General features: G+C 53.1%; 1 protein-coding gene across 2 annotated transcripts in view; it reads left to right on the forward strand.

Moving 5' to 3' along the window:
- The window catches only part of Unc5b (unc-5 netrin receptor B), a 69,422-nt gene extending 46,051 nt beyond the window's left edge, over positions 1-23,371 (forward strand). Inside the window, exons 2-17 of one of the 2 annotated variants that reach the window (XM_050141875.1) lie at positions 2,216-2,443; positions 5,266-5,409; positions 5,735-5,838; positions 6,722-6,902; positions 7,608-7,775; positions 8,386-8,550; positions 8,756-8,788; positions 10,872-11,066; positions 11,318-11,707; positions 12,285-12,372; positions 14,136-14,304; positions 14,397-14,630; positions 16,573-16,722; positions 17,379-17,543; positions 18,609-18,790; positions 20,681-23,371. In XM_050141875.1, coding sequence (XP_049997832.1) covers positions 2,216-2,443; positions 5,266-5,409; positions 5,735-5,838; positions 6,722-6,902; positions 7,608-7,775; positions 8,386-8,550; positions 8,756-8,788; positions 10,872-11,066; positions 11,318-11,707; positions 12,285-12,372; positions 14,136-14,304; positions 14,397-14,630; positions 16,573-16,722; positions 17,379-17,543; positions 18,609-18,790; positions 20,681-20,846 — 2,762 coding nt within the window. In that variant the 3' untranslated portion in view covers positions 20,847-23,371. The remainder of the gene's footprint in view (positions 1-2,215; positions 2,444-5,265; positions 5,410-5,734; positions 5,839-6,721; positions 6,903-7,607; positions 7,776-8,385; positions 8,551-8,755; positions 8,789-10,871; positions 11,067-11,317; positions 11,708-12,284; positions 12,373-14,135; positions 14,305-14,396; positions 14,631-16,572; positions 16,723-17,378; positions 17,544-18,608; positions 18,791-20,680) is intronic. The other variant, XM_050141882.1, reaches the window with a different exon arrangement.
- The last annotated feature ends 3,229 nt before the right edge of the window (positions 23,372-26,600 follow it).

Here is a 26,600-nt window from a genome sequence, read left to right on the forward strand (position 1 = left end):
ATTAAAGGTGTGTGTCACCACTGCCTGGTCTGTAAGGCTGCCCAGGGGTGGCTGTTTTATTTACTCTCTGATCTTCAGGCACACTTTATTTATCAAAATGCAAATGAAATACCACTACACATAGCCACGCATTTCCCTGCAGATTGCATTTCCTTTGTGGATGAGTAAAACCCCACAGGGTGTGTGCGCCACGTTTTCACTGTCCGGTCATCCGCACCGTGGCGTCTGTGCTGATTCCACTTCCTGGCTATTGTGAGTAGGGCCGTGATGACGTGGATGTGCAGTTAATACTGAGTATTTTTTCCAAATGGCGACTGAGCTCTTAGGAATAAATTCATGCTGAGTTCCTTGACTCTGGCTGTGTGAGAAATTCCTTACTTGGGGAATTCTTTGTGGCCCCTGTGATGCCATTAAAAGTGACTCATCTACTGCTACTACGCTAGAAAGTGTAAGCGACTCTGTCGAGGATGACCGCGGGAGGTATCTAGGGGCTAGGAAATATCCTCCAAGCAGTGTGGGCATAGGAACCCCAAGTACTTTATCCTTGGCTGGTGCTACAGGACCTGGTTGAGGCCACCACATCTGAGCCCCCTCGTGTCCAGTCCAGATGTTCTGTTTTTTGGGTTCAAACCTTAGCTTTTTTTTTTTAAAAGGTGGTTCCATCTTTTTTTTTTTTTTAAATTTATTTATTAAGCATACAATGTACTGCTGGCAAGAAGATTGTGAGCCACCATGTGGTTGCTGGGAATTGAACTCGGGGCCTCTGGAAGAGCAGCCAGTGTTCTTACCCTCTGAGCCATCTCTCCAGCCCCAAACCTTAGCTCTTTTGTGTGATCTCGAACAACTTGATCAGGCTCTCTGAGCCTCAGTGTTTCCTCTATAAAATGAGGGCAACAGAATAGAGAATTGTTGCAAGAATCAGATAATTCGACTGTTCCCAAATCCTCAGTGGCTTGTGTGGACAGGGCAGTGTGTCCATCGGGTGATCCTCAGAGCAGCCCGATGGGAAGCTGGTGTTCTCCTCCCAGTCTTCCTCAGCAGCCAAAGAACAGGACACCCATCAGCATACACTCACTCTGGGTCTCATAGAGAATGCTGAGACAGAGGAGTTCGCGCCCTATTGGCTGGTTTCTTGTGTTTACCACTAGGTTAGGGGGGTGGGTTGTGCATTGTACCCTCCCTTTCCCCCGCCGCACCCCACTAAAACAAGAATTTTTTGTCCAGGTTTTGTCTCCCATAACAACCCCAGCCTTAGGAGAGCCTCCTGTTGCACACAGAGAACAAACAGACACATTTTACTTATTATAGTCTTGCAGACCCGGTATCCCCTGCCCTTCTGGCTGCCGCGGGATTCCTTAGGATCATACACAGACTTTTGACTCTGAGGGACAAGTGCGTGATCCCTATTTAGGCTACCCAGGACCCCACTTCCTCAACAAGCTCAATGGCTGGTGGGACGGGCCGCATGCACGCCCCACCCTGTGTGCTTGATTCCACTTTCCCAGGAATTGTGAGCAAGGAGCTCAAGCCCCCCACTGCTTGTCCGGGGCTGCCTGATTGTGCTGCATTTGTGATGCAGAGCCAATTTTCCTAAGTGAATTGTGACCAATCATAGGCCTGGCCTGCTTTCCTCCCTTCCTGTTTGTCTCACCTCCCAAGGTGCTGTTTTTTCCAGGGACACTGGCGGTTCCACCAGGCCACGTGGGGGTGGGGGACGTGGTGGCCACCCACCTAGCCTAGCTGTGTGCTTTGAAGGTTCTCTTCTTGTCTTGCTAAGGGTGTGAGCCTGGGAAGAGGCTGCAGGATGCTCAGAACCCTGGGCTTGACGGCACTACACCCTGCCCCCTCATCCCACCTCTCTGCTGGTCCTGGATGCTTCTGTCACCAGCCTGCCTGGCTGGGGCTGGTGGCTTTGGGGCAGAGTTGGCCTGCTTTGTGCTTTAGCCTCAGCCTGTGTGTTGAGGCTTCGCTGTGGGAGATGACTGAAGCCAGGCAGAGCCAGGGTAAGAGACAGTGCAGTTGTCCTCACCTCTGGTCTCCCCGACTTTCTCCAGTTAGAAGGAAGAAGGACCACTAGCACTCCCAGACCCTCAAAGTCTGACCTATTGGATGCAAAGCATGATGGGAAAGCCACAGGCTCAGTGTAGGAGTGACATCAGGTCCCCAGGGTGAGGGGTGTCCATCCCGTACTTCATGGTGCTCCCTCCCTCCACAGGTCTTCTTGACTTAGGTGGCCAAGTCCTCCCAGACTCCTTGCCATCAGCACCCGCGGAGCAGCTGCCTCACTTCCTGCAGGAGCCCCAGGACGCCTACATTGTGAAGAACAAGCCCGTGGAACTGCTCTGCCGCGCAGTCCCCGCCACACAGATCTACTTCAAGTGCAATGGCGAGTGGGTCAGTCAGAACGACCACGTCACACAGGAGAGCCTGGATGAGGCCACAGGTGAGGCTGGTCCTGCCTGGGCTCCCCCAGAGACGCCACACAGCCACGATGCTCCCCTGGGCCTCAGTATCCCCTCCGGTTCCCCAGTTAGCTACAAGCCCCCATCGGGGAGCTAGTTCTGTCCCACCCTCCTGCACAGTGGCCGGTCTTGCCCTGGTGCACCAGACAAGATTCAACCCTGCTGTTGTCCTTCCGGAACTTTCCATTGGGGAAAATGGTGCCATTTTTCCAGTCACATTCATGCTGTGTTTCCCTCAACAACAGTTGTCCTTGGTATACTAGAAAAAAACTCACACATGCTGAGTAGCCCATGTCAATCCATCTGGGACCAGAAATGTTATAGATTTTGGAATTTTTTGGACTTTGAATTTGCCCAGATTGTGAATAAGATAGTCCCCGTAATTAAAAAAAAAAAAAGAAAAAATGCAGCGTCCAAGTGTTCCAGAACCTGAAACTCCTGCAAGGTCTTGTCAGCGCTCGGAAGGTTTTGGTTTTGGAATGGGACTCATGGTACAGGCTTGTGAGCTTAGCTACTCAGGAGGCCGAGTCAGGAGGATGGCAGGTTCAAGTTTTTGGGACACTGTCTCAAAAAGTGAGAAGAGGGGTACAGCTATAGTTCAGTGGTATAGAATGCTTGCCAGTATTCACAGGGCCCTGGGTTCAATTCCTACATAGCAAAAAATAATAAAGTTGGCTGGCAAGATGGCTTAGTGGGTAAAAGCGCTTGTCTTACCACCTGACTTCAGTCCCTGGACACACAGAAAACCATCTTCTGGCTCCAGATGCGTGCTGTGGCATATAGGCACCCACACCTGCAAGCACACGTGTGCATACACATACATGCACACACACACATACAAAGCGCATCTTTAATCTCAAGAAGCAGAGGCAGATTAATCTCTCTGAGATTGAGGCTAGTCTGGTATTTAGAGCAAATCCCAAGATAGCCAAGGCTATGCAGAGAAAGATGTCTCAAAACAAACAAAACTAATTAAATTTGGGGAAGCATTTTGGGGATGCTCTATCTTGTAAATATTGCATGATTGATCAAACAAGTGGTACTAGAATGCAGCCCAGACCCTACTGAAGGAAGGACAAGGGCCCTTCCTGCTGAGGTAAGGCCCGCACTGCTGCCAGGTGGAGCCTCAGCAGCTTTAAACATCTCCCACAGGGCCTCGAGCCCCTGTGCTCCTGGCTCAGAGAAGGTGCCTGTCGCCAGCCCTGTCGCTGGTAGAATGCTTTTCCCAGAATGTAGACCTAGGAAGAGAGCATGCACAGGTGCCTCCTGACAGAGGGGAGACCCCGACAGAGCCAGCAACCCCAGCTGAGCAGCACCGGCATCCAGCCGCGCTCTGACTTTGCTCTCTCCCGCTCTTCCTCCTCCTTCTCTTTCCTGTTTGTTTCTTTTCCTTGGTCATGGCTGTTCCCTTCCCGGTCTGAGTCTTCCCTGTTTGTTTCCTTTTGACCCTGCCACCTTCTCTCTCCTTCAATTTCTGCTTTGCCTTCAAAAGCCCTGATTTCAGGCCCACCCAGATAAGCCACATCCCAAACTTAACCACCACTGGGCTCTGCTCCAGAGGTTCAGGCGCTGGTGTGAGCTTGGTACTGGAATTCTAAAATAAAAGACTTGAGGGGCTGGAGAGATGGCTCAGCGGTTAAGAGCATTGCCTGCTCTTCCAAAGGTCCTGAGTTCAATTCCCAGCAGCCACATGGTGGCTCACAACCATCTCAAAATGAGAACTAATGCACTCTTCTGGCCTATAGGCAGACACACAAGACAGAATATTGTATGCATAATAAATAAATAAATAAATAAATTTTTTTGAAAAGACTTGATATCCCACTCTCGTCTAAAATCTGAGGAATAAATGAATTAGAAGCAAAACAAAACGAGCAGGCCCGTCAATCCCAATCTCTCAGAAGCTGAGGCAGGAGGATGAAAAGTTTGAGGACAGCCCAGGTCCACAGAGTGAGATCTGATCTCACTATGCAGAGAATAGCTTAACCTGCCATCCATACGACATCGCTCCTCTGGCTGTGTGATTGTGGTCCAGTCACTCAGCCTCTCTGAGCCCATGAGCTTCTTTATGTTAACAAGAGGTTCCAGTGGGGAGGCGATAAGATGGCTCATGCGCAGTGCCAGGCAGGGCAGGGAATCAGCCGTCTGGGCCCTGCCAAACCACTCGGTATTCTTCTTTGGCCTGTGAGCCGCTTCTCATGCCAATCAGAGCCAGCCATGAGTTCTAGCCCAAGCAAGAGGCAGTTTGCCCGCTGGGATGCTCAGATGATGACCCGTGGTAGCAGTAGCAACCCCATGATTCCTAGTAACAGTGCCAGCCTGGCTCTTGCTCCTCGTTTATCAGGAGCACATGGCACCTGCCAGCCCTGAGAACTGGGGTTTTCTGGTGTCCCACTGGCTGTGCATAGTGACAGTGGTCCCACAGGCCCTGGAGAACAGCTGTGGCTAGGACAAGAGGGACAGACATACTCGCGGCTCCTGCCTGGACCGGCCAGCAGGTAGCCCAACTGGAAGCACCCTGGGCATAGAAGGGACAGTGCGCTGGGGCCCTGTGGAGGACTTGGGTCTTTCTGCTGAGGGGTCTGTGGAACATGGTCGTTCTTTGACAAGCACAGGCTAGCTGGGTAGTGAATGGGTCTGAGGATACCAAAGACTGGCGTTAGTTTTCAGACAGACCTGGGGGATGGCTATAGATAGCTCCACGTGGATGCCGGTCAGCTTTTGCAGGGGAGCCACAGACTGGGATAAAATGGAGGTAGTGTCTTCCCCGGCCACTGAGGACCCCATCTTCTCTCTCTCCCAGGCTTGCGGGTGCGAGAGGTGCAGATCGAGGTGTCAAGACAGCAGGTGGAGGAGCTCTTCGGGCTGGAGGACTACTGGTGCCAGTGTGTAGCCTGGAGCTCTTCGGGAACCACCAAGAGTCGCCGAGCCTACATCCGCATTGCCTGTATGCTACCTTGATTAACCCGCTCCGTCTCCCTACTAATGTTAGAGAGAAATATCCATTAAGGGGACATGTGCATGCCAGCTCATGTGGACTCTTAGGCCCAGAAGCCAGCCTCCTCAGGCCCCAGGGTTTCCAGCAGCCCTTGCCACCTGTGGAGGGAAGCCAGCAGCTTTTAGGCAAGGTCCCGGAGTGGACCCTGTTTCCCCAGGTGAAGACAGCCTGTAAACAGGTCCTTAGGCATACTCTGCCCCCTAGTGGCCACAAGGGGCACTTCACCCTCCCTTCCAGCACTCACCTGATAGACTTGAAACTCTTCTCCTCACAGACCTGCGCAAGAACTTTGACCAGGAGCCTCTGGCAAAGGAGGTGGCGTTGGATCAGGAGGTCCTTCTGCAGTGCCGCCCACCGGAGGGAGTGCCTGTGGCTGAGGTGAGAGGGATGTGACCAGCCAGGCAGGGCACTTACCAGCAGCTGTGATAACACAGCCTCCAGACCTCTGTGGTTCTGCCTCACAGAAGGAGAACCCCCAGGGATCCTTGGGTAGACCCTAGGTCTAGCCCCTGACCCCCCACTTGACACAGACCTAGGAAACCACACCTGTAGATACCACTGGATAGCCACTCTATCAGCTGGACACGGCTTTCCTCTTTCCCCACGCATGCCCTCCGCTGCTGTAGAAGTTCACAGGGGACAGATGGCTGTGCACCAAAGGACGGGCCTCTTACTCGGGACTCAGCTTTCAAGACCCCAAACTTCGTACTGGTCTCTTAGGCTGCTTTTGTGCCCTCATGGGCACCTGAGTTGGGGGGATTGCTACCTGCTGGCTCTGGTCTCAGCAGCCCTGCAGTGTGGGCAAGGCCACCCCTTTAGAGATGGGAGGGATGAGGTGACCATCTCTGTTGTGGTGCTGTGAGTAGCAGAGCTGAGGACTGAGCCCAGGGGTCCTGCTGCGGGGGTTGCAGCTTTGAGGAGCTCGGGGGTCCGGTTAGGGCAGGCACTAGCAGCCTGTGCATGTTTGGTACTTCTCTGAGCCAAGCGTGTGACGTTCACCCCTTCCCCGTGGGGTGGGTGTTATTCAGGGTCCATCTTACAGTTGGTAAGATTGAGGCCCTGGGTCTCCTAAGATCACTCTGCTGGTAAATGATGTTTCCCACAGTGATGTTGGTGCCTGTTACTGCCAGGCATGAACCTAGGTGTGGATATAGGCAGGACCGGTATTCTAGTTACGGCTGGACCCCTCCTCCCCTCTGCAGGAGGCCTATCCCCAGCGCCAGAAGGCAGACCACTGAGCCTTCATTGCTCCCCTCCACAGGTCGAATGGCTCAAGAATGAAGATGTCATTGACCCCACTCAGGACACCAACTTCCTGCTCACCATTGACCACAACCTCATCATCCGCCAGGCTCGCCTGTCAGACACGGCCAACTACACATGTGTGGCCAAGAATATTGTGGCCAAGCGCCGGAGCACCACCGCCACGGTCATCGTCTATGGTGTGCATGGGTGCTTTGCTGGGGATACACTGTGCTTCTCCTGGGTGTCCTCTGTGGTGGGAGTTCTCGGATGCTAGGGGGAGGCCTGAGGTAGCACATCCCCCCTCTCCTGACCTCCAGAAGGGCCAATGGGCCCCCTCAACTGTATGGAGAGGCAATCTAGAGAGATCAGTGGCCAAGTCAGACACTCTGGGTCCCCAGCCAGGAGTGGGCCCCTTGGCTACTTCTAAAAATAGACCCACGTCTCCTGACTTAGGCCCAAGGTAGGGTTGCAGCTAGATCGCCACACTCAAGTCATTTTGTCCCTGTAGAGGTAAGGATACGGTTCAGGCCTGCATGCTGCTCTCTGCTCTTTTTGGGGGGCCCAAGGATGGAGCGTAGAACATAGCGGCAGTAACTGAAATGTACTAGGAAGTCCGGTCCTGGGATTCAGTCCCAAGTCAAAGCCCAGGTACCCTGTCACACACTGGGTGACCTTGGTTACGTGTTAACCCTCCAGTCTTCCTGTGTCGCTGTACAAGGGCCAGGATGGGATAGTGACCTCGTAGTCCCTGTCAGGTTCTGATTGTGGTGTCTCAGTGCCCAGTCCCGTAGGGGAAGGGTTCCAGCCGGAGTGGTTGGGTTATGGATAAAGGTGGGTGATGGGTGTGAAATATCAGGAGGAACCCCGATCCGTGCTAACTGTGTGATGGCCCATCCTTACAGTGAATGGCGGCTGGTCCAGCTGGTCAGAGTGGTCACCCTGCTCTAATCGATGTGGCCGAGGCTGGCAGAAGCGTACGCGGACCTGCACCAACCCAGCCCCACTCAACGGAGGGGCCTTTTGTGAGGGACAGGCCTTCCAGAAGACAGCCTGCACCACCGTGTGCCCAGGTAGGAGTCACATGCCCTCCCAGGCTCCTTTACCTACGGGATGTGTGTGGAGCTGGATTGCTACCTTCCCCTGAGCAGCAAAGTGTCCAGACCCCAGGTCCTCGGCATCCTTTGTTGTCTCTAGCATCTGAGTCTGTCCCAGGCTGCCGGAGAGCTGAAATCAGAGGCAGTGAGCTAAGCTAGATAGGACTTCTGGCTTTGAGAGCTCTTAGGGGCCAAGAGAACTTCCTGAATGTAACTGTTGAGATGCCTACTGGCCACAGCTGCTCATCCTATTAGCAACCTCCTTCCTGTCTGTCTTCTCCGGTCCATGTCCATCCAGCTGTGTTTGTCCTTGGTGGTGAATATGTGACTTTGTGCTGTTTTCTTACCCGGGTTTTAGGCTCTCTGTGTACTGGTAACCCTTAAGTATCTTTGCTCTTGTCCCCTGAGCACATCTAACTGCCTGTGACTGTGTGGACATGGTATCGATTTGTTGATTGGCACATCGATATGTTGCGTGCATGCATGCATGCGTGCGTGTGTGCATGTGTGCATGCAGGCCCGTGCTGTTGTTACTGTGTCTGTGTTGCTGTCTGCATACATAACGGCACGTGCTGTGCCCCCACAGTGGACGGAGCATGGACCGAGTGGAGCAAGTGGTCAGCCTGCAGCACCGAGTGCGCACACTGGCGCAGCCGTGAGTGCATGGCGCCCCCACCCCAGAACGGAGGCCGCGACTGCAGCGGGGCGCTGCTTGACTCCAAGAACTGCACCGACGGGCTGTGCGTGCAGAGTGAGTGCTCGGGAGTCAGGTGACAGACCCCTCTGCCCCTGCCCAGCCCTTGGCCGCTGTGCCCACCCTGAGCAGAGCAGCCCACAGGGCGTCTGTCTGGCCCCGCATCCTTCATTTCATCCATACCGCGCCCCCGTGACCTTCTCGACCATCCTTTTGCTGCCGCTGGTGTCATCATCGTCTTTCCCTTTATTTCCCTTGACAGATAAGAGAACTCTAAACGATCCTAAAAGCCACCGTAAGTCCCATTTCATGACTGTCCTCTTTCTTCTGGGGATCCCTGGCTCTCCTTGGCTGGCTTGCCACGGGTGTGGGGTGAAAGGCAGGGGGAGCTGACACTGTCTCCCCCCCAGTACAACACCATGGGATCCCTGTACCTCACGCATTTTGCCACAGTCCTATCACAGAGAGGCAAGCAGACTCTTGGCTGGCAGAAAGGCCCCAGGACTCCCCCTCACCCTCCTGTTATAGAATAGGAATCGGAGTCTCAGAGAGAAGAAGAAATTTGTCCAAGGAGCAAACCGGGAAGTAGCAGAGCCCGGGCTTGAGCCCGGATTTTTTTGTGGCCGAAGCAGATGGTCTTAATCATCGTCCCTCCTCTCTGAGACATGCCAGGAGACGGTGTCATGTCTGGCCACCTCTGTTCCCCACACTGTACCCCTATCAGCTGGGCCACACCTCCCAAGTTAACTCTGGCCGGCACCAGTAGTATTGCTCTGATTCAGCTCCCAAGGGACTCCTCCTGCCCCTAGGGCCCTTGCTGCTGTGACTGCAATATCAGGGCAATACAATCTCTCCCTCAGATCGGCCTGTGGTAATTAAAGAACAATTTCAGATCATTCTGGAATCATAAAACCTGCAGGGAAGTCTTCAGCCCAGCGCCCCGAGAGGCCAGGCTGGTGGCTGATTAGAGAGTATAAATCGCCAAGCAAGTGGCCCCCAGTGCGAGTGAGGACATTATAGTGTGCCAGCCAAGCTTAGGGAGGAGCAGCCTGCTGGGACAGGAGCCTCTGGAGAGAGGGGAGAGGTCAGCTCTGAGGAAGAGTCTCTAGCGGCTCCCTGGTTGCCAGGATACTCTGGGGAGTCCTAGTGAGGGCTGTTAGGTAGAAAGACAGTGTGGAAAATGGGCAGGTTCACCAAGCTGGAAGCCATGGCCTTCTATGCCACGAGACATGGACTCCCCTACGGGTGCAGACGGCCAGGTCTTGGAACTCAGGCTCCCTCTCCCAGAGTTCCTCTGTTTTTAATGATGTATGGGAGCTTCTTGGAACTCCCAAAAGAAGCAAGGTCAAAGAACAGCCATCTAGCGGCCTCCATCTTGACTGTGCCTGAGCTGGCTGCTGTGATAGTCACTTAACACAGGTGGCTTTTAAAATTTATATTTGGACTGGAGAGATGGCTCAGTGGTTAAGAGCACTGGCTGTTCTTTCAGAGGTCCTGGGTTCAATTCCCAGCAACCACATGATGGCTCACAACCATCAGTAATGAGATCTGGCGCCCTCTTCTGGCGTGTGGGCATACATGGAGGCAGAATGTTGTATACTTAATAAATAATAAATAAATATTAAAAAAATAAAATAAAATTTATATTTCACTTAAAAAGACCACAGCTCCTTTGTTACACCCGTAATATTTAAGTTTTCAGTAACCACATGTGCCTGTGTGCTTGAGTGCACACAGGATGGCGTGGACAGGATACTCCCGTCCTCCTAGAATGACCTGCGGACCCTATCCCTGACCTTGCCACATTCCTGCCTGGCCATGAGTAGTTAATTGCAACCATAGCCCCCTGCTGGAGGAAGGAGGTGTAGCCATGGGTGGCCTCCCTCAGTTCCATCTCTGTTCGCCCATCCACTCACCACCTCTCCTCCATCCATTGCTCTGCCTGTCACCTACTCCCTTCGCCCACTCCACCTCCCATCCTTGGCATAGTTGAGACTGCTTAAGGTTTCGGGGAGCCAGGGCCTTTGGTCATATGGAAGGGGTAAGCGTGGAGCGAAGATTTGTCATTTAGGTGGAATTGTGTGCTCTCATGTTTCTGAGCCTCACACCACTGGCTCCTCAACAGTGAGCCAGGCGTGAGCTTGTGAATCGGGTTTATTGGTTCTATTACCTTCAAAGTAATAAGCAGGGCAGGGATTTTGAGACAAGCTACTAAGGAAGAGATAGACTGGGGGCGGGGGGCGTCAGGAGGTGGGGAGGAGGGAGTTGTGAGATTTGCCTGAGGCCTGCAGGTCATCTTGGCAGGCAAAGCCTAGAATCTAGGTTTTCCTTGGGACCCTAAAGGGCCTGCCCCTCACTTAACTCTACTGCTTCTCCAGTCCTGGAACCCTCAGGAGACGTGGCGCTGTACGCAGGCCTCGTGGTGGCCATCTTCGTGGTTGTGGCAGTTCTCATGGCAGTGGGCGTGGTTGTGTACCGAAGAAACTGCCGGGACTTTGACACGGACATCACCGACTCCTCTGCCGCCCTCACTGGTGGTTTCCACCCTGTCAACTTCAAGACTGCGAGGCCCAGTAAGGAGCAGGAGAAACCTGGGGTAGCGGCGATGGTCGGGGGACCCCAGAGTAGTGTAGCTGTCACCAGAGCTGGGGTCCCGACAGCTCCCTGGTATCCTGACCCGTTTGTCTAAAGTAACAGGTGGCAATTGAGCCTTCTGTGGCTAGACATGTGGAGAGGGCAGAAGGCATAGAGGGGGCAGAGTGAGCAGGGCCAGGGTGGTGAGGGGCAGGGAAAGTGATCCTGACAATCGCATTCACCCCTGCAGACAACCCGCAGCTCCTGCACCCGGCCGCCCCTCCAGACCTGACAGCCAGTGCCGGCATCTACCGTGGGCCCGTCTATGCCCTGCAGGACTCCGCTGATAAGATCCCTATGACTAACTCACCCCTGCTGGATCCCCTGCCCAGCCTCAAGATCAAGGTCTATAACTCCAGCACCACTGGCTCTGGATCCGGCCTGGCTGATGGAGCCGACCTGCTGGGCGTTCTACCCCCCGGCACATACCCAGGCGATTTCTCCCGGGATGCCCACTTGCTGCACCTGCGCAGTGCCAGCCTTGGTTCCCAGCAGCTCCTGGGCCTACCTCGAGACCCCAGCAGCAGCCTTAGTGGCACCTTTGGCTGCCTGGGTGGGAGGCTGAGCATTCCTGGCACAGGTAGGCCCTTGGACCTATTGCTCAGATGGGAAAGTAAAGCTCCAGGTAGATAATACATAGAGAAGTCTGGTAGGAGACTTGAGATCAGGCCAGCCTGGGCCTCTCTAAGCCAAGGAAGTCTTGGATCAACCACTTGGAGTGGCTTCCCTGCCCCTGTCAGGGTGGGAGAACAACTCTTATCATTAGAGTCCCACAGAGAGGTCCTAGTTGTGACTGACTGCAGGGCAGGGGTGCCCATCTCTTCTTGTGAAAGTAGCAGCTGGCAGCTTTTTAGGGTCCTGTCTTGAGTCAGCATGGAGCCAGCATAAGGGCTTTCTGATCCCCCCCCAACACATACACATGCACACACACACACACACACACACACACACACACACACACACACAGTCCCCAGCAATGTTAGAGGCCCCTGTATTCCTGGGCATATCAGCTATGCCCAAGTGGCCTGACTCTTCCCTGTGTCTGCCCCCACCTCTCTCCCTAATCCTTTCCCTTCCCTAAGCCAGGTCTCACCCCATTCTTCTCATCACCTCTCCCTCCTCTAACCCCCTTCCTGATGACCTTCCTTCCTTCCTAGGGGTCAGCCTGTTGGTGCCAAATGGAGCCATCCCCCCCGGCAAGTTCTATGAGATGTATCTGCTGATCAACAAAGCTGAAAGTACCCTGTGAGTAGACAATCCAGCCCTGGCCAGGCAGCACCCCTTCTCCTCTGCCCACCCTGGGCACAGATATTCCCATGTGCCCCTCAGGGCTTGGTCCCCAGTGCCCAGGGTCCCCCAGAGAGAGCATGTTCTAACTGGATAAAACCCAGCACAGCAAGTCCTCCTATGTAAAGGGGATTTATAAATGAGGGAATCGTTTCTGTGCCATTGCTGTGGCAAATGCCTGATGAGAACTTCAGGAGGTGGCGTTAATTTGGGCTCACCATAGTGACAGCCTCTCTAGCTGTGGTCACAGGAGCGTGAAGCATCCATAGTTGGAACCAGAGAAGGGTGAGCATCAGGGTCCAACATTCCCCTCTTTTTTTCTTTCCTTTTCATCCAGTATGGGTCCCTAGCCCACAGGATACACTGTCTACCTAAGTAGGCTTCTCCTCCTACCGAACCCCCTCAAGGAACACCCTCACAAACAGGCAGGTCAGGGATTCATCTCCTCGGTGACCCCAAACTCAGTCAAATCGACAGGAAAGATAACTATAACAGCTAGTAAGAAAAACTGGACATCTCAGTTCGAACACGGGGCTAGAACACGAACAGATTCATATGTACACGCGCCAAGTACATTGTTTATGAGAAGTTGTTCCATCTGAATTGCAGTCACAGTTAATGAGACTATACAGGTAGATAAGAAGGGTTTTGCTTGAGGAACCTGTAAGGACGTTTTTCCTCATGTTAATCCCTGCACGCCTCCAAGAGCACGGGCACACCTCTCTTTCTGACACACTGGTGGTTGAGTAGAATGGGACTGGCTCTCCCGAGGGCAGTGTAACAGCATGCAATCAAAATGTACCAAAAGCTGGCTCGTGAGCTGGCTCAGCGGGTAAAAGTGCTTGTCAGCGAGCCTGGGTTACATCCCCAGAGTCCACTTGGTAGAAGAGAGCTGAACCGACTCCCGTAAGATGTCTTCTCACTTAGACACATGCAAACACACACACACACACACACACACACACACACACACACCCCAAATGGCTTTGCTGTTTTTTTGAGACAGGGTCTCACTGTATAGCCCTGGCTGTCCTAGAACTCACTATGTAGACCAGGCTGGCCTCGAACTCAGATCAGCCTCTGCCTCCCATAGTGACGAGATGAAAGGCATACGCCACTATGTTTTATTTTGTTTTGTTTTTAATGGCCTCAAATGGGTTGGTTTTTGTTTTGTTTTTTTTGTTGGTTTTTTTTTTAATTTTATTTTGTTGCTTTGTTTTGTTTTAAAGTAAAAGAAAGACCAGAATGTTCTCTAAAACCCTAGACCTTTAAGGCTGTGCAAAACTTTGGCTGCGACTCTTTTGACGTAACAGCAAAAATCTAGACTGCAATTTCCAGTTTATGCCATGTCCCTACTTCCCACTGCTGTAGTGCCTGGCAGTCCCAGGCTCCCAAGTGGCAGACACTGCCTTGGTACAGGCTCTGGGTGGAGGTGGGGGCCCTGCAGGGGTGGTATTGGAGACCCTGCAGGGGTGGAGTTGGGGACCCTGCAGGGGTGGAGTTGGGGACCCTGCAGGGGTGGTGTTGGGGGTCCTGCAGAGGTGGAGTTGGGGACCCTGCAGGGGTGGAGTTGGAGGCCCTGCAGCAGTGGTGTTGGGGGTCCTGCAGGGGTAGAGTTGGAAGCCCTGCAGAGATAGAGTTGGGCCCTGCAGGGATGGAGTATGTCCCTGCTGCATGAGTACTTCCAGCCTTTGCTCACTGCCTCCCTCTGCCCTCCCTAGCCCCCTCTCGGAAGGGACCCAGACAGTATTGAGCCCCTCGGTGACCTGTGGTCCCACAGGCCTCCTCCTGTGCCGCCCTGTCATCCTCACCGTGCCCCACTGTGCTGAAGTCATCGCTGGAGACTGGATCTTCCAGCTCAAGACCCAGACCCATCAGGGTCACTGGGAGGTGAGGTGCCGGGTGGCGTGGCTGGCTCTCAGACCTGCCCCTCTCCTGACTCGTCCCAGCCCAGAAGACGGCCTCCTTTTCTCCCCCTGTAGGAGGTGGTGACATTGGATGAGGAGACCCTGAACACCCCATGCTACTGCCAACTGGAGGCTAAGTCCTGCCACATCCTGTTGGACCAGCTGGGCACCTATGTGTTCACGGGCGAGTCCTACTCCCGCTCCGCAGTCAAGCGGCTCCAGCTGGCCATCTTTGCCCCGGCCCTCTGTACCTCCCTGGAGTATAGCCTCAGGGTCTACTGTCTGGAGGATACGCCTGTGGCATTGAAGGTAGGAGCGTGGGGACACTGCGGGGACATCAGCACGGTCCGTCAGTTGCTCGCTCCCCTCCCAGGCTGCATGGTCTCTTGTCAGGCTTCTTTCCAGCGCTAACCTCTATGCTTACTTTTCATCAGCCATTAGAACAGCACTGGACTCTCAGACAGGGCTGGAGGTGGGAGACAGAGAGATCTCTTTTGAGGCGTTTGAGAAAGTGGGCCTGAGACTTAAGCCCTGGATAGCAAGTTGTCACTCTGGGTTGAGAAGAAGAAGGACATGTCCAACCAGCAGGACAACTTTCTGCCAAGACGGGTGTGCAGCTCGGCGTGTGTGAACAGTGTAGGGTGTGTGTGTGTGTGTGTGTGTGTGTGTGTGTGACTATGTAAGTGAGAGAGGGGGGAACTGAAGAGGCCACCGCTTGTTAGTGAGCTCGGGTCGCACTTGGTAACTGGGATGCTGTCCAGGGGCAAGGGGCCCAGCTGTAGCAGATACCTGTTCACAGGTGCTCTGTAGAGTGGTCTGTAGCTATGGTGTGTGTGTGTGTGTGTGTGTGTGTTTGCGTGTGTGTGTTTGCGTGTGTGGGTGTGTGTGGCAAACAAGGCAAAGGCCAGTTAGGAAGCTGGGGCTATGATGTGTGTGTATACACGCATGTGTGTGTGTTGGTAAACAAGAGGCAAAGGCCGATTGGGAGTTAGGGCTGAATCCCAGTTCACCTGGCTGTGGCAGTGGCCAGGAGATGAGGCTGGACCTTGTGGCTGGTCAGTAGTAGGACAGACAGACCAGGGACTGATGGAATGAGCGAGGATAGCCCAGGCTTCTAGCAGACACAAAGGAAAGCCAATGGAGACCAGAGATGAAGGAGAAGCAAGGGCGTATGAAGAGATGCTGGGCATAGATGGGCGGGGGGGGGGGGAAAAATCAGCAGATGTGGAGCCCAACGTGGGCATCGCCTGTCATACGTGTCTCAAAGCCCCTGTCCCTTCCTCTCTGAACTCTGTCCCGTTCCCGGGTCATCAGTCTCATGCCAGCACAATACTGGAGAATGCAGAGCTGGCTCTCTTCTCCATTCTTGCTGCAGCCCTCCAGAAGCCTCACAGACAGGACAGACTGATGCCCTCCCTGCCCCGGCTCTGAGCTGGGGTCTCTCCTAGTCGCGCTGTCTCTGAGTCCCGTGTGGCTTTCTCAGGACTGATGCAACATAGGTGAAAAGGCCCTGTGGGAGAAGGAGTATCCCCTGTGGGGACTGTACTACCCTGACATTCCAAAAGGGTTGGGACACTGCAGGCAATCCCCTGCAGTTGGATCTGGTGGGATTGATGCTGGCTAGTGTTCCCCCTGGCCAAAGGTCAACGCGTTCTGGCCTGACTTTGCTTGGTGCAGCCCCATCTATATCCACCTACCATTTTTCTCATCTTCCAATACACTTCGTTGGTAAACAGCCTTGGTCACCCAGCCACTACCCACCTCCTCGTTCATGTAACTGTCCTTCCAAATATTCTTCTATTCATATACCTACTCGTTTGTATAGCCATCTGTTTATCTGTTTACCCGCCTAACCCACACATCCATCCAGTGATCCATTCGATCAGTCCATCCATCCGCACATCTTTGTGTGCATCCATCCATCTACTCAGTCAGTATCCTACCTATACGTCTAATTCTCCTTCCAATCCCTTGTTACCCACATTTATGTTCTCTATATGTATCTGTCTATCCCTCTATCTGTCCATCCATATAGTTTGCGAATTATCTGTTTATCTACCATAGCCTGGAAGCCTGTCTGTCTGTCTGTCTATCACATCCACCCACCCATTCATTTTCCATTCATCCACTTATATATCTGCCCCCACATTCATCCAAAACACCTTTTTAATTAGATCAGATGGGTCTGGCCCCAGACTAGCGGCTTGTGTGGTCCACGGGTAACAAGCCCCTCCCACTGCCCCATCAACAGGAAGTGCTGGAGCTGGAGCGCTCTCTGGGCGGCTACTTGGTAGAGGAGCCCAAGCCTCTGCTCTTCAAGGACAGTTACCACAACCTGCGCCTTTCCCTCCATGACATCCCGCATGCCCACTGGAGGAGCAAGTTGCTGGCCAAGTACCAGGTGAGCCCTGGGCCTGGGGAGGGGCAGGGAGGAACCCACGACTCCACCTCTGTAGTGAAGCAGGCACTGTTTCCCAGGTCCCTCAGCCCTGTCCTGTCTACCCCAATCTATTGTCCTTCAGGTTTCCAGCCATCTTTATACCCTAAATTCTGTGCCACTGACAGCCCCTCTTACACCTCCCCACACACAAATACCCATGCCCATCACCCCCACGTCCCCCTTCAGGCCCTTTATACTGCAAGTTTCTGATCTGGGGCCAGACCCATCTAAACAGATACAAGCCTTGCAGATTGATTCTGCTTGTCTCTGGCACTTGTGTTCCTCTGTCCCATCTTGCAGTATATGCCACCATTGAAGTCCTAGGTGCTCCCTGCTCCAGCTTGTGTATGTGCCCTGACATAGATACATATACATCATACACACACACGTGCACACACACGCATGCACGCACACACCACTCCTGTCTTCTCCTCTCACACAGGCCTTTTTCTCAACTCCCTCCCAGAACCAATGGATCAGCACCATGTAGCTGGCCAGCTTTCTCTACTCTCAAATCGTTTCATACAGAGACTCAGCCCTGCCTGGGGCTGGTCCCCACCCACTTCTAGCAAATACCCAGTCTCACCTGCAGCCCTGAACGCCTGCCTCTCCTACAGGAGATTCCCTTCTACCACATCTGGAACGGCAGCCAGAAAGCCCTGCACTGCACTTTCACCCTGGAGAGGCACAGCCTGGCTTCCACCGAGTTCACCTGTAAAGTCTGCGTGCGGCAGGTGGAAGGGGAAGGCCAGATCTTCCAGGTGCACACCACGCTGGCCGAGGTGAGGGTCGGTGACAGCCCGGGGGACTGAGGCTCTGGCACACAAGCACCTTATTCCCCACCATCTCCCATGAAGATTTCTTTTTTTCCCCCCTCTCAAATCGCTAAAGGAATCTGCTCACTCTGAGCAAGCAACTGTTACTTGCTGAGCGCTGCTCATGTGACATTTATTACCATATCAAGTTGGCACACCTGCAGGGAGAGGGTTGTGGTGGTCCCCTTGTGGAAGATGAGAGTCTCAAGGCTAGGGCTGGAGCTCACTTGTCAGAGTCCTTCCGTAGCATGCATGATGCTTTGGGCTCCACCATCAAATACACCAGGCATGGTGGTGTTCACCCATAATCCCAACACTTGGGATGTGGAGGCAAGAAGATCCAAGGTCATCTTCGGCTACATAGTGAGTTTGAGGACAGCCTGGGCTACATGAGACCCCACCTCAAAAATAAATGAATGAATAGGTAGGTAGATAGGTAGATAGATAGATAGATAGATAGATAGATAGATAGATAGATAGATAGATAGATAGATAGATAGATAAAAGGTCATAGGGAAGCAAGTATAGTACACTACACATGACCACCAAGCAAGGCTGACTTTGAACCTGGCCAAGGTAAAGACTGGACTGTGACTCCCAACCTCTTAACAAAGCCAGGACTCCTAAGGTGACCAGTGTAGTAGAAAGCTCTCCACAGAGCCAGCTCTGCCCCAGGTAGGTCACCTGTCCTCTCTAGGTTTTGTTTTGCACCTGTATCAAAGCTGGTCTTCATTGGTTAGGCTCCTGGGGTTTCCTCCTCCCAAGACTAAGTCAGCATGTGCCCAGGCTGATCCTAAGCAAGATCACACCCGGCATGCAGCAAGCAACCCTTGCCCTGCAGAAGTGGGTGGCTAGAGAGAGCCTAGAGGAGACGAAGCTGAGTATAGAGAGCCCAGGGCTCTACACTAGAGCCAGGCGAGCACTCTACCAATTAAGCTACAGCCTCGGCCCTTAAGCCCCTATCCGGGCAGGAGACTGGGTGAGCTCCTGTCTGGCACTGTGGCTACTTCACTCTCATCCCTTCTCTTCCAGACACCTGCTGGCTCCCTGGATGCCCTCTGCTCTGCCCCCGGCAATGCCGTCACCACCCAGCTGGGACCCTATGCCTTCAAGATACCACTGTCCATCCGCCAGAAGATCTGCAACAGCCTTGATGCCCCTAGCTCCCGGGGCAACGACTGGCGGCTGTTGGCCCAGAAACTGTCGATGGACCGGTGAGCTTCCCAAGCCACAGTCACCCCTATTCCCCTGTCCTCAAGGTCTGGCAGGGCAGCGGGGTGCGTAATCCCAGCAGACCAAGACTCAGTTCCCCTTGTGCCGTAATCAGTGACAGATCCACAGCTGGGCTTGCATGCACTGAGTCTGAGGTCTCTGTCCCTCTCAGAGAGTACACCTGTGAGCCAGGTAGGTTTTTGAGTGACACCGCCACTCTCTAAGTCCTGTTCTCTTCCACGGTGTAGGCAAACACTTCCCTGCCTATACCAGGGGCAGACCCAGCCCTGACACCAGGTAGTTGTGGTCATTCGTCACCAGCGCCTCGGTGCCCAGGCTCTCTTAGGGAACTCTGAATGCCAGATATATGTGGTAAAAATGTTAAATGGTCACTCACTAGAAATTCTTATCCATGGCCGTGAGCAGGTATAAAAGAAGGCTCAGTCAGTGAAGCGCTTACTTCATAAAACTGAGGACCTGAGTTCAAGCCCCAGAACCCACGTCAAAACGCCAGGCATGCACTAACACATATGTATAATCCCAGCAATGTGGAGATGGAGGCAGGAAGATCCCTGGGAAATGCTAGCCAGACAGTCTAGCTAAATGGTGAACTCCAGGCCAATAAGAGACCCTGCGTCAAATGAGGTGGATGGTGTTCTTAAGGATGACACAGGAGATTGTCCTCTGGCTTACACACATGCACACACACGCACACATACGCACATACACGTGCGCACATGTTAAAATTAAAAACAACTGGTTACCAGAAAGTAGGAGGGCTTTCCCACCCTCAGCAGAGCTTGTGCTGCAGGGTCAGGCCCAGAACAAAAGTGAATGTCAGAGTCAGAAAGAGTGTGGCCTGCCAGCCTGGAAGGTCTTTCAGGGTCCCAGCATCTTTCCATGATGTTGATGAACCAGATGAGGGTGGTTTGGGAGAGCTCAGGCTTCCCCAGCAGTGTGAAGGGATGTGGGAGACAACTCTTCATCACTGTGGAGTTCATTGGGCAGTTTAAAGGGATCAAGATGGATCTCGGTCCACACTTCCAGAGGTGTTGGTCCTTGCTCTGCTTTTGCCAGGGCTGTACGTCAGAGCAAAGCTAACCACTGTGGCAGGAGGGTTCACTATGATGGAGCAGTGTCACCTCAGAAGTAGACTGGAAGGGCCAGGGGAAGACACCCCAGCGACTGACTGTTCTCTCCCGCCATGCCCTACCTTCCACCAACCATCTATTTAGATGTCACATATGTGTGTTTAGAACATGTGTATGTAACATACTGCATGGAGCATGTGTGGAAGTTGGGACAACCTTGGGTGTCAGGCCCCACCTTTCACTGTGTTTGAGATGGGGTCTCTTTGTTCTTCTGCCATGTGTGCCAGGCTAACCCCAGGAGCTGCCACCCTGTCTCTGCTTCCCATCTACCTGAAGGGAACACGGGGATTATAGACATTTATGGTATGCATGTGACTTATGTCAGTACCAGGACTTTGAGCTCGAGTCTTTGCATTTACCCACAGAACTGTTTTGCCAGCCCTTATTCTGATGTTGAGCCTCTCCGTGGGTTTATCTGTTGTTGAATCTGCTCATGACCCTGGCCCTTGCTCAAAGTCCCACCTCTAACACTGCTTGTAGGAGATCAGGCTGTCCATCCATGAGCCTTTTCAGGAAGGCTGTATTCCCAGGCTCTAATAGAAGATAACTGATGTGGTTCTTATTTTGGAGACGGGATCAGTCTTATTAGAGAGTGCCCTGATTTGCATAGGGCTGCATGGTCTACACTCAGAGGACAAAGGATTTAGACCCAAGACTCTGGAGCCTACAGTCTTCCACCACCTGGGAGACTCAAAGGCTGATCACCTCAAGGAAGCCAACGTTTCTCTCTCCTTCCAACAGGTACTTGAATTACTTCGCCACCAAAACTAGTCCCACGGGCGTAATCTTGGACCTCTGGGAAGCCCTGCAGCAAGATGATGGGGACCTCAACAGCCTGGCCAGTGCCTTGGAGGAGATGGGCAAGAGCGAGATGCTGGTGGCCATGGCTACTGATGGGGACTGCTGAGTGCTTGTGACCACAGGCAAGCGGGGACCAGTCTGAGACAGTGCAAGGAGGCCTAGCAGCCTCCCCGTGGGGGTGTCTAGCCTTTGCCATCCCTGGCTCACAGCTGGAATGGTCCCCCACCCCCCTCCCTGCCGCAACCCTCAGACCACCACCAGCCTTAGAAAACCTCTGTGTTCTACTGCTGAGAGGCCGGGATCCTTGCCCCACCGTTTCCTGGCTCACACTGGGATGGGCTGAGGCCTCTGGGGCAGCCTAAGGCCAGAGGCTTTCCCCTTTCACAACCCACTACCCTCAGCCCTGTGACTTTGGTGGTCCACAGGTTTCAATTCTGTGTTCACCACATTGTCCTTGGCTAGGGACCTCTCTGCTATCCCTGGACTTCTATGAAAGTTGAGTTCGGTTCAGACAAACTGCTGTCTTCTGTCCACAAGAAACAAAAAAGAAGAAAGGAAGAATGAATGAATGAGTGAGTGAGTGAATGAATGCTTTAGAAGTCAGCAAAAACCACAAGGTAAAAAAAAAAAACAAAAACAGTTTCTTAGGAAACGCAAATGATTTATTATCCAGATACTTGGATAGGTCCTTTTTTTAAAAAAAAAAAAGAATACTAACAAACAAAAAAGTGAGAAAGAAGAGGGGGCGGGGGGACTTTTATTCTCCAGTGTGGTTAGGAGTGGGTGTGCTTGTGACTTGGGCCACAGATGAGTGCATTCATGGGCGCGTGTTTGCACAAATGTGTGTGTGCATGGGTGTGGTCAGGGAAAAGGCTTTGCGAATCATGAATCCATCGTGGGCTAAATTCTGACTAGGCCTCAGTTTCCCCGGCTGTGCAGGGAGATGATACAGGATTTTAGCCATGGCATTGAGTTCTAAAGTCAGAAGCAGCAGCTGGGGCCTGGTGGTTCTGCCCGACTCCAGTGCCCCAGGCAGATGCCCTTCTATGGCCTTCTGGGTTTCTAAGACTCCAGCTGAAGGCCCAGGCCTGCTGTGACCTGGGAAGACTGTTCAAGTCTGTCTTACCAGCCTGGTTTAGTAATGTGGCCAAGAGGTGAGGCTCCTGCAGAGAAGGAGGGGTCCTCCAGGTTCTCTCTCTCAGGCTGGATGGCCTTGTGTCTAGGCTGGCACTGGCCGGTCTCCACCCCTGCACCTCTAGACCTTGGTTCACCTGTTCACTCTCCTGCTGGGGTCAGGAGACTAAGTAGACACTTTCACTCTTGGCCATGGCCTGTTCCTGAACTGCCATTGAGACCAGTCTGGGAACGTTCTGGACTTTGAAAGTTGGGGCTTCTGAGGGGAAGCAGGTTTCACGGTCACAGACCCAGCAAGCATCTGTGTCTTGGCTTCTCTGCTACGGTTCCTGAGGTGGGTCTTAGACTGAGACCAACGTGCCCCTAGCACCTAGGTAAATACTGCCTCAGACAGTGACCCTGAACTTTTCCTGCCAAAGATGCCCGTCCCTGCTGGTCACTGTTAGCCCATGCACAGAAGGGGCCTCTGTCCATCTGCACCCTGGGAGTCTAGACCAGGAACCAAGTTCTAGCCTTGCTGTGTGACTTCGGGCACATAACTGCCATCTCTGGGCTCCTTTTTATCCTAGAAGCTCCATGAGACCCCTTGGGGTCTCACACTTTTCGGGGCTTCAGAAGGGAATCAAGTAGAGAGAAGTTGATTGTGGTCTGTATGCCTTCCCTTGCCCATCCTCAGAAACCTGCCTGCCTGGGCGCTAGTGGGAGCACTTGGTGAGCGGGTCCCAGTTAGTGGGAGCCTAGGGCAGGACTCCAAGTGGGCAGTTTGGTAGCAGCAACCCACGTAATATCTGCCAGCTAAGAACTGAGCCAGGGCTGTTGGGTTGGGCTTTCCACTCCTGCCTCCAATGAGCTGGACCCTCCTCCTCCGAATATTCCTGGCCGGCTTGGTGTTGCAGGGACCTGCAGGGTATATGTGTGTTTGCAAGCATATGTGTGCGTGCGTGCATGTATGTGTGTGTGTCGTGTGTGTGCATGCCTGTGCTTTTCAACTTGGGCACATCAGGGCACCCCTCCCAGAATACACACCCCTGTTCCTATTTGTGGACATGGCCTCTGTGCCCAGGCTTGTGCCACTGGAGGTGGGCATGCCCGTTCGCTGTTTCCAAGTCACAGGGTCAGTCAGCGTATCTCCTATGTGCCTCTCCTGCCCTCTTCTGGGGCCCGTGATTCTGAGCCCTGGCCAGACACCTCCTGAGGGATGGGGACCCTCCTCATCCCTGGACTTCCAGGGCACTCTGGTCCCCATCTTGAAGCTCCCAGGCATCTGAGTAGGCCCCTTCCACTCACCCTCAGAGGGTGGGTGGCCGGGAGCTTGGATGCAGGGCTGTGAACACGGCTCTGTCCCTGGATTCCAATATGCCGGGGACGGTCCCAGCCCCACCCGTTCATTCTGTAAACAACCTGTACATAGCCTTTAGCATTCTTCTTGTAACAAGATTAATTTTTATGAAATAAATTATATTTCCTAGTCTAATTAAAAAAAAATCCAGGTCTTGGTCTGATGTCTTCTTGGTCTTTTAACGGCAGTTGGGTGTGACTGTCTCGTTCTTTCCATAATTCCACAGCAGTTCAGAGCTCCAACCCTTGGTCCAGCTCAACAGCCTCACCTTACAGAAGGGAAAATGGTTCAACAGGGAACGGGCTTGCCGACAGCTACACAGCAGGTTAGGACCTCATGAAGGGCCTGGGCCTTGCCCTGCTCTCCAGCCAGGCAGGGCTTAAAACCCAGAGCCCAGGTGGGAGGGCTGATGGACTGAGACCAGCACCCGTCTGCCTCCCTAGTCAGAAGGATGCATCCCAGCCGAGGCTGGACAGGGGGTTGGGGGGGTGGAGAGGGTTTGTTCAGTGTCGCCAACCTGTGGTGTGGGGATGCTGTGCAGGCAGGACAAGCAACATGAACACACTCCTTGTGTGATTGGCTTCCAGGCACAGCTGAGCTGTTTACAGCCTGGACAGATTCCCCATCTAAGGAGGAGGGTGGCAGCGTCCCACACGGATGACAGACTGCATCCTGTGTCCTCCCAGCAGGTGATTCCTGCTGATGAAATCAATGGACGTGTGGCAGTGATCGTAGATGGGCGGATGTGCAGGCGGAGGGGTGCATTTTTTAATCTTCATGCCCGTTAGTTACCTCCATTTAAACGGATCCCCGTAACCCTGTGGCTCTTGCGCCTCACCCTGTGAGTTGGGTCTGGTTGGCAGTTCCCAAGCCTGTGCTGCCTCCAATCCCCGGGCTTTGAAGAGTCCTAGGCCTTGTTATGGAGGATCAAGATGCCCAACACACATTTAAGGGTGGCGCCACCTAGTGGTTGCTTTCTTACTGTCCCGTGGTAAGACCCTTGGTGTCTGCAGACATCAAGGTTCCAACGGGCCTTGCCAGCTCTGGACCCCAGCACCTGTGGCTGGCTCTGGGGCCATCCCAGCGTGGAAAGACAGTGAGGCAGGTCCAAGATGAGCAGTTAATAAGAAAGGAAATCCATGGTCCTCTGAGTGTCCACAGCCTGGTGGGAGGCAGGGCAGACAGTGTGTGCACACTTGTGTGTGTACGCTTCCCCTTGGCCTGCTTTCACTGCCCGGGCAGCCAAGATCTGAGACAGCCACGTTCAGCAAGTTTCTAGGCCCCAGAAGCTGCCACGGGGTGAAGGTCTGTGGTCTGGGAATTTAAGGGGAATGTATTGATCTGACAGGCAGGTGGATGTATCCTGGGGTAGGGTGGGGCATGGGGAGTGAGCCAGGCTGGGCAACCCATAGTGTAAAACAGTGAAATCTGCAGAGGGTACACCGGGGGCAGGGTGAGAACAAGAAGGGTAGGGGTCCATCTTGCCTTGAGAGAGGGTGGTTGTCTTGGGATTAGTGGGGTGGAGACAACAGTGTGCATGGGATTTGTGGGGTGGAGACAGTGTGGTCCTGGACAAGGGTTGTGAGGTTCAGTGGTTGGCAGCCGGAGAAAGCAGTGAGGACAAAGGGCTCTCCCAAGTCACCATTAACTCTAGATCACAAAGGCCTCAAAACTTAGTACCTGGACTGAGGTTAAAGCCGCGGTGTCTCTAAGTAGGAAGCAAGAGAAGTCACTGCTGCAACACTTCCTGGGATGGAAGGAGGTCTTACTTGCCCTCTACTTAACAGCCAGTCTCCATTTTGGCGAAACTACATGGATGCCACAGCAGAATAGGGGCAGTACGGCTTAGTGTGGACTTGGACGTGAAGGAAAGGTTCTCAGAGCTTCCTGGAATGCCTGGCCTTGGGTACTATGGCTAAGCCACATTCTACACCATGGAGCCAATGCACCCCAGGGACAATAAGAAAGCAACCACGGGGGCTGGAGAGATGGCTCAGTGGTTAAGAGCACTGACTGCTCTTCCAGATGATCCGTGTTCGGTTCCCAGCACCCACATGGCAGCTAGCAACTGTCTGTAACTCTAAGATCTGACGCCCTCACACAAACATACATGCAGGCAAAACACCAGTCAAGATAAAAATAAATTATTTAAAAAGAAGGGGCTGGAGAGATGGCTCAGTGGTTAAGAGCATTGCCTGCTCTTCCAAAGGTCCTGAGTTCAATTCCCGGCAACCACATGGTGGCTCACAACCATCTGTAAAGAGGTCTGGTGCCCTCTTTCGGCCTGCAGGCATACACACAGACAGAATATTGTATACATAATAAATAAATAAAATAAATAAATAAAAAAAAAGAAAAGAAAAGAAAGCAACCACTAGGTGTCGCCTAAAAAACAATGCGGTTGGAATCTAGGAGGACGTGACTGCAACCCAAGGAGGGAGCTTGGCATGTTTTTCTCCAGGACTCCAAGAAGCGCCCTCCTCTGGTGTGAAATGGGAATAGCAATGAGACTTAGCGCTGGATCACAGAAAGTTCCATTGGAAGCAAATGGTGATGAATTATCTATAAAAAAATGAAAAGAAAACCAACTAGAATTTGAGACCCTTCTTTTAAAAATATGAATTTATTTTTAATGTGGATGAGAAAGAGCATACACGTACCACAGCGGGGGGGGGGGGGGGCAGAAGACAACATTCCCCGACTCTTATCTGGTGACCCCGGAGGCTGTCCTTCTAAAGACTGACCTTGACAGAAACAAAACTTAGGGATTGAGCAAGGGATGGTGGGAAGGGGCACCTGACAGAAACAACAGCAGCTGTGGCAACGAGAAATGGGGGCATCAAAGTGAGTTCTCAAACACGGTAGAACTAAGCTACAGAGGAGTAACACAAGACCCGGCAGGGCAGGGGCTGTAGCACGGGGGTGTCTTGGGGTCTCTCTGACACAGTATCTCTGTCTGCTGTGATCTCCTTCCAAAATGACCTGGACACTCCTCCACCTCAAGATGAAGATTAGCCAGGTATGGGGCTGAACAACCGTAATCCCAAGCACAGGAGGATGGAGCGCTCAGGGGCCATCCTTGTTTATATAAGTGAGCTGGAGGTCAGCCTCGTGAGACTCCACCCCGGATAATTCCTGGGTCCCGAAAAGATTATCACCCTCAGAGGCCATCACCGTAATGAAGCGAAGTACTGCAGTCAGCTTTCGGCGACGGCCAGGACCATCCTGAGGCAGACACACCAACAGGAGAGGAAGGCAATTGGCACCTCAGCCTTTGAACCTGACGATGCCGCCCAAACCACAAGACAGAGCCGGTTGTGCTTGCTGGGCATCGCCCATAGGGTAATAAACACTTTACTCTGCAGAGCATAAAGGGCATTCATTTTA

This window comes from Alexandromys fortis, unplaced genomic scaffold (genome assembly GCF_014885135.2).
Source record: "Alexandromys fortis isolate MF-2015 unplaced genomic scaffold, M_Fortis_MF-2015_v1.1 scaffold_9, whole genome shotgun sequence".
Taxonomy (NCBI): domain Eukaryota; kingdom Metazoa; phylum Chordata; class Mammalia; order Rodentia; family Cricetidae; genus Alexandromys; species Alexandromys fortis.